Below are 7641 nucleotides of genomic sequence, written 5' to 3'. Positions count from 1 at the left end.
CAAACAGTTTCTTTCTACAGAGCAGTTTGCTCCCTGACCCTACCCCGCCTTTTAAAAACAACATCCTCTTCTCTTCCAGAGGCCAGAGTGTATATGCATATTTGAACAGTCACCTGGATCTGATTAAGAAGGCTCAGCCCGTGGGTTTCCTCACTGTTGATTTACATGTTTGGCCAGATTTCCATGGCAACCGGTCTCCCTTAGCAGATCTGACACTAAAGGGCATGGTAAGTAACAGTCAGTTCTTGCACGAAGGTGAAGGTGGGCCAGAGGGCTCCAGAGTTGGAAGAAGCAAAGTTGAGGAGAAGGAAAAAAGAGGAAATACCAACAAAGCCGGCCAGCAGCCCACTGGCTTCTTGCAGATGTACTGCTGTTGAGAAGGTTCTTGCAACTACACAGGACAATCTGCTGAAAGTTCTCATTGTTTCTGAGCCAACTTTGAGAGTGTTAAAAGCAGGATTTCTTGCTTATAGCTACTGCTGCCTCTTTGTCCCATGAAGCGACTAGAAGTGTGAGCCCCTGCCTATGCAATTTTTCTATTTACATCAGTTTGTGGAGTCATGTTTTCCATCTCCATCTCCAGGCTGCTGGGTAAATAAGTGGTAAATATTACCACCCATGGTCTAGCTTGCAACAGCCACACATCTGCCTAGGCTCTCAATCAGGGATGTTCAGAGTGTAGGCTAACATTATTAGAATTTCAGATAAACATTGGTAAAAGTAAAATAAAGTTAATAACTTATGTTAGTGGGTAAATTCAGTTGTTAGTGACCTTTAGACTCACTTTAGGTTCAGAGATTTGGGGCTGGAGGTGCCAACATGACCTTGGTGGAAGTGCTCACAACCACCTAAACTAAGGGATAACATCCCAATGGTCAAGCAAGATTGGGTGGCTAAGAGTAGCTTAGCACTAAGAATCGTGTTTGAGGATGGATGAAGCATGTGAAAACTAGGGAAAAAGAGACAAACTTCAGGTCCAAGAGGCCAGGAGAGACCACAAACAGGAAAAGATAAATTCAGAATCCAGATGTCCCATTGAGAAGCAAAGTATGAGGTGCATTAAGGCAGGGCTTTAGAGTGGAAGCCCTGGGCAGTGCAAGCTTTATGCACTCACTATGTGACAGCGGAGCAGGCCTGCTGGCTTGAGGAACTTCAAGACTTAACGAGCTTTGGTTTTGTGGTTAATTCTATTAGGATTATTTTGAATATTTTTGTGTAGCCAACAGAAAGACCCAGTCTTTACTTTCATTACCTATTTGACACAATCAACTTCTGTGTATAAAAGGGAGTCATGATAGAAAAGAAAATTGGACATAGCGAAAGCAGTGTCTGTCTGGAGTCCGTGAAGCAGGCCCGTGTGAAAAATAATGAACTTGGCCTCCTATTTGGCCCATGGAAACAGAAGAGGAATGTCCAGAGAGGCCCATGTGCCCTAGGCTACAGCTAGAAAGTCATACTTTCAGATGACTGACTTTCTGGGTACAAACAGAACTTAAGAGAAGAACACATTTTGTATGAGTATAAAAATCCATATCTTAGAGACAAATATCTAAAGCAAAATATAGGAGACACTTAAAATGTTAAAGAAGGGTCTTCCCTAGCAGTTCAGTGGTTAAGACTCCATGCTTCCACTGCAAGGGACCCAGGTTCAATCCCTGATTGGGAAACTAAAATGCCACATGTCACATGACGCAACCAAAAAGAAAAAGAAAAAAGAAATAGAATGAATGAAAAACTGGAAACAAAGAAATAAAAATTAAAACTTTTAAAAAATGTTAAAGAAGTTGAGAAGGATGACTGGTTCATAAAATGACTGCCCCCCCGCCTCCCCCAGAAAAGCAGGGTTGTATCATAAAATGGCTCTGAAGTCCAGGGCTTGGATCCAGAGGCCTTCCCTTAGGGTCCTTACCTTGCGAAACCTGCTGTACCAGCTTCACCACCCAGCATGGCAAGTGCCATGGCTTCCCAAGGGCTTTGTCCATTTCTTAAAACCAACCCTGACATCCAGAGACTTAAGAATTGCCATCATCAGGATTCCAATAAAGTTAGCTCAAACACAGAATGGGATTCCAAACAAGCCAATGACTGCTTCAAAGAGCGTCTGTCTTATTAGATTAAGTACAAATAGGTATGTACTCACCAAAGGAGATGTCTTGCGTGGGGACATATGCCCAACTGTATTAAAAAATCCTGCTATATTTTTAAAAATAGAATCTCTCTTTCTATTGAAGCAGTATATGAATACAGGTTTGTTTGTTGATGTATTTAATGTTTTGGCCATGCCGTACAGCATGTGGGGTATTAGTTCCTGACCTGGGATTGAACCTGCACCCCCTACGGTGGAAGCACAGTCTCAATGACTGGACTGTGAGGGAAGTCCCTGTATTTACTTTTTTAGAAGTTTTATTGTTTTATAAACATACTTTATAATCACCTGATGTTTCTTAGCAGGGATTTCCCTTCACAATTGCCCCTGGGTTGGCTTTACCTTTGAATAGCTATCATGCTATGAATTTATCTCACAAACTGGAAGGAGAAGATGACCTAGATAAGATACAAGAAAGGAAATCCTAGGCTAGAAATTTTTCCCCAAATCTCATTTTTTAAAAAAATTTTTATTTAATATTGGAGTATAGCTGATTTAAAATGCTGTGTTGGTTTCAGGTGTACAAAGTGATTCAGTTATACATATACATATATCTATTCTTTTTCAGATTCTTTTTCCATATAGGTTACTACAGAACATTAAGTAGAGTTCTCTGTGCTATACAGTAGGTCCTTGTTGATTATTTTATACATAGTAGTGTATATATGTTAATCCCAAACGCCTAATTCATCCCTCCCCAACACCTTTCCAACCATAAGTTTTGTTTTTGAAGCCTGTGAGTCTGTTTCTGTTATACAAATAAATTCATTTGTATTATTTTTTTAGATTCCACCTATAAGTAATGTCATTGATATTTGTCTTACTCTGTCCAACTTATGTCACTTTTTTTAGTGATATAAAAAGTGTCCATCCGTGTTGCTGCAAATGGCATTATTTCATTCTTTTGGATGGCTGAGTAATATTCCATTTTATATATGTACCACATCTTCTTTGTCCATTCAGCATCTGTCAATGAACATTTCGGTTGCTTCCATGTCTTGGCTATTGTAAATATAGTGCTGCGATGAATGTTGGGGTGCCTGTATCTTTAAAATTATGGTTTCCTCCAAATATTTGCCCAGGAGTGAGATTGAAGTATCATGTGGTAGTTCTGTTTTTAGTTTTCTTAAGAAACCTCCATACTGTTCGCCATAGTGGCGGTACCAACTTACATTTCCACCAACAATGTAGTAGGGTTCCCTTTTCTCCACGGCCTCTCTAGCATTTTTGTTTGTAGAGTTTTTGATTATGGCCATTCTGACTGATGAGGTGATGACCCATTGCATTTTGATTTGCATTTCTCTAATAATCACAAAGAATCAGACATGACTTAGCAACTGAACAACAGCAACAAATAATTAGTAGTGTTGAGTATCTTTTCATGTGCTTTCTGGTCATCTGTATGTCTTTTTAGGGAAATATCTATTTAGATGTTTTGCCCATTTTTGATTAGGTTGTCTGGTTTTTTAGATTGAGATGCATGAACTGCTTGTGTGTTTTGGAGGTTAATTGCTTGTCAGTTACCTCATTTGCAAATATTTTCTCCAATTCTGTGGGCTGTCTTTTTGTTTTGTTTATGGTTTCCTTTTCTGTGAAAAAGCTTCTAAGTATAATTAGGCCCCATTTGTTTATTTTTGTTTTCGTTTTCATTAATCCTAAGAGATGGATCCAGAACGATATTGCTGATATTTATGTCAAAGAGTGCTCTGTCTGTTTTCTTCCAAGCGTTTTATACTATCTGGTCTTATATTTAAGTCTTTAATCCATTTCAAGCTTCTTTTTGTATGGTATTGGAGAATGTTCTAATTTATTCTTTTACATATAGCTATCCAGTTTCCCCAGCACCGATTATTGAAGGGACTGTCTTCTCTCCCTTGTATATTCTTTCCTCTTTTGTCATAGAATAATTGAACACAGATGTGTGGGTTTATTTCTGAGCTTTCCATCCTGCTCCATTGATCTATATTTCTGCTGGGCCAGTACTGTACTGCTTTGATTACTGTAACTTTGTAATATAGTCTGAGGTCAGGATGCATGATTCTTCCAGCTCTATTCTACTTCAAGATTCTTTTGGCTATTCAGAGTCTTCTGTGTTTCCATACACATTTTAAAATTTTGTTTATCTAGTTCTTTGAAAATTGCCAATTTGATAGGGATTGCATTGATTCTGTAGATTGCTTTGGGTAGTATAGTTATTTTGACAATATTAATTCTTCCAATTCAAGAACATAGTATATCTTTTCATCTGTTTGTGTCATCTTCAGTTTTTTTCATCAGTGTCTTATAGCTTTCAGAGTACAGGTCTTTTGCCTCCTTAGGTAGGTTTATTCCTAGGTATTTTATTCTTTTTGATGTGGTGGTAAATGGGATTGTTTCCTTAATTTTTCTTTCTGATCTTTCATTGTTAGTGTATAGAAATGCAACAGGTTTTTGCATATTCTTTGGTTTCCTTCAATTTTATTGAATTCATTGATGAGCTCTAGTAGTTTTCTGATAGCATCTTTAGGATTTTCTATGTACAGTGTCATGTATCTGCAAACAGTTTTACTTCTGCTTTTCCAGTTTGGATTCCTTTTATTTCTTTTTTCTTCTCTGATTGCCATGGCTAGGACATCTAAAATTATGTTGAGTAAAAGTGGCGAGAGTAGACATCCTTGTCTTGTTCCTAATCTTAGAGGAAATGCTTTTAGTTTTTCACCATTGAGTATGATGTTAGCTGTGGGTTTGTCATATATGGCCTTTATTATGTTGAGATAGTTTTCTTTTATGCCCAGTTTCTGGAGAGTTTTTAATCATAAATAGGTGTTGAATTTTGTTGAAAACTTTTTATGCAACTATTGAGATGATCATATGGTTTTTATTCTTCAGTTTGTATCACATTTGTATCAGTTTTCAAAGAATTAGATTAATTTGTGTATATTGAAAAATCCTTGCATCCTGGGGATAAACCTTACGTGATCATGATGTGTGGTCCTTTTGATGTGTTGTTGGATCCAGTTTGCTAGTATTTTCTTGAGGATTTTTGTATCTATGTTCAAATCTCTTTCCCTCAGTCCAGTTTTGGATAACATCCAAATAATCACCCTGAATCTATTTGTCATTTTATCCTTTTGCCAGAACCTACAGTGACTACTTTCTGCAACACTCATTCGGAAAAAATTTATTTGATGCCTACTTTGTGCCAAGCCCTACTAAGAAAATCCCAGTAGGGATGAACAATCCCATGAACAATATATGATTTATATAAACAGGCAATGGGGATGCAAGTTCAAGCTCCAGATGCCACTCACTGTCCAAGGCTCTATAGACATATAGAAAATGATGGCCCACCATGGTCTCAGCAGTCAAGAAAAGCTTCAGATAGGAAGTGACATTGACTGAGTGAAATAGAAAACAGGGTTTACGAACAGTGTTCATAACAGTGCAGTGTTCTAGAGGCGGGGAGAGCATGGTGGGTGAATGTTTACAATTTCGGGGTCCATATGTCACTGTCTAACCAGTGATAGACTGCACTTAGCATTCTATCTAGGTAATAAAAAATCTCTCAAAGAACCAGTGGCCACTCCCTGTTCTTCTGCTTCACCAACAGCACACTCTCCCAATTCTTTTCTCTCTCCATGGTTGGCTCTTTTCTGTTACCCTTTATTGATCACCTACTATGTGCAGGGCTAGGCTAAACTGAGGGGAAACAGACTTAAAAAGAAACTGTACCTGTTCCAAGTTCACATGATAATTGGGGGAATAATATTGTACATGTGTGAGTGTGTGTGTATTTGTGTATATGTATATACTGTAATACAGACATCTGTACAAGCCAAAGGAAAAGTGAAAGTGAAGTCGCTCAGTTGTGTCCAACTCTTTGCAACTCCATGGACTGTAGCCTACCAGGTTCCTCCATCCATGGCATTTTCCAGGCAAGAATACTGGAGTGGGTTACCATTTCCTTCTCCAGGAGATCGTCTCAACCCAGGGATTGAACCCAGGTCTCCCACATTGTAGGCAGATGCTTTACCATCTAAGCTACCAGGGAAGTCCCACAAGCCAAAGGAGGTACTCAGTAAATGCCTGAGTTTGAATCTTTTAGGTGGCATTTGGGCAACAAACCCTGATGCAGCCTTTCTCTGCTTCATTTGAAAATATCTATGAAGGTGCAAGAAAAAAGCATAAACTTGTGCTGACTTAAACAATTGAGATGACATTCAACTAGAAAAACTAGAATTGACACTCTTAGGGAGAATCTGGGAAGGTTTTACAGAATCAAAAAGATTAAATGTATTTAATAACTTGTTTGAGAAATATAATGTCTGACATATGAACAAAATAAACCATCAGCCTTGCAAAAGTTGGGACCTCTCCACTTCCTGGTCCCTAGCTTAAAAATGCAAGGTCCCTTTAAGCCTAAAAACAGAGCAGTCATCCCTCTACTCTAATGCTGATGGTTAAGGTTTTTTGTTTTGTTTTGCTTTGCTTTTTGGAAGCAGCCAGTGCGCTTAGTTTCCCAGAACTCTTCCAGAACCCAGACCTTATCTTCCCTTTCAGTTCAGTCCATTAGAAAACTGCCAACCCAAGTAGCCAGCTGGGCTGGAAGGCTGATTTAGGATGTATGCTGATGGGCTGCGGTCTGAGGACCCTGAATCGGACTCTCTTAGTGGGGCAGAGATAGGGAAACTCTGTGAATTTGACAGGCGGGTAGCTTTACATGTCTGTCATCTGCTCTAGGGTCAGAAAGCCAGGCAGTGGTCATCCCCCTCAGGCCAACAAAGCTACACAAAATAAAAACTGCTAGACTCTGGGAATTTGCAACTAGCTAAAGATCTGAAGAGGCAAACCCAAGTTACAGTGAGTGAGGCTGAGAGTAAATCATGTGTATAGTGTGCTGGGAAATACTGAATATGTATAGTGCCCTAGTAAAAGTGAATTAAAAAAATAGTAATAAAGTGAGTCCCTTAGGAAAAACATGTTGCATATAAAGTAAAAGAAATACCATTTTGAATGCTTAAGGGAAAGGCCTCTTAAAAATTACTTACTACTGAAACCAAAGAGAATATTTTAAAACTTCTCGGCATATTCAATAGGATTTTTTTTCAAAGCACATCTCTGTGAAAGAGGGCAGAAACTTATTAGAAAAAAGTGAGTTCAGATAGAGAGCCAATGGAATGAGAAAACAAAGGAAATAATAAAGACAACTGAAAATATAGCAGCAAGATTAAAACCTACATTGAAGATTTGAATGCAAAATTCATAATTTGTACTAAAAAAATAAGATCAGAGCTGTCACAAAGCAACATGTGCTTTAAATGTATTAGAAAAAATTTTTGATTGTAAGGCTTATTGTAAGGATTGTATGGCTTATTTTGTTTCTAATTTCAACAGTGCTTAGATCAAAGATGGGCACTGAATAATTGCCTTCTGGTTAAGCAATTATTGCAGCCTTCACTTGCCAAGGGAGGAAGGAACCGTGACCTGCCAAGGTCACAACACCAAGAAGCAGCAGA

At 38.5% G+C, this 7641-nt stretch overlaps 1 protein-coding gene across 7 annotated transcripts in view; it reads left to right on the top strand.

The window, feature by feature from the left end:
* The window catches only part of FGGY (FGGY carbohydrate kinase domain containing), a 516697-nt gene that overhangs the window by 383846 nt on the left and 125210 nt on the right, over positions 1–7641 (top strand). For all 7 annotated transcript variants that reach the window (XM_070367946.1, XM_070367945.1, XM_070367942.1 and 4 more), the window contains one exon: positions 80–227. In XM_070367946.1, coding sequence (XP_070224047.1) covers positions 80–227 — 148 coding nt within the window. The remainder of the gene's footprint in view (positions 1–79; positions 228–7641) is intronic.

Source organism: Bos mutus, chromosome 3 (assembly GCF_027580195.1).
Source record: "Bos mutus isolate GX-2022 chromosome 3, NWIPB_WYAK_1.1, whole genome shotgun sequence".
NCBI classification, from domain to species: domain Eukaryota; kingdom Metazoa; phylum Chordata; class Mammalia; order Artiodactyla; family Bovidae; genus Bos; species Bos mutus.
The sequence above is the reverse complement of the archived record's forward strand: the minus strand, read 5'-3'. Positions and strand labels throughout refer to the sequence as shown.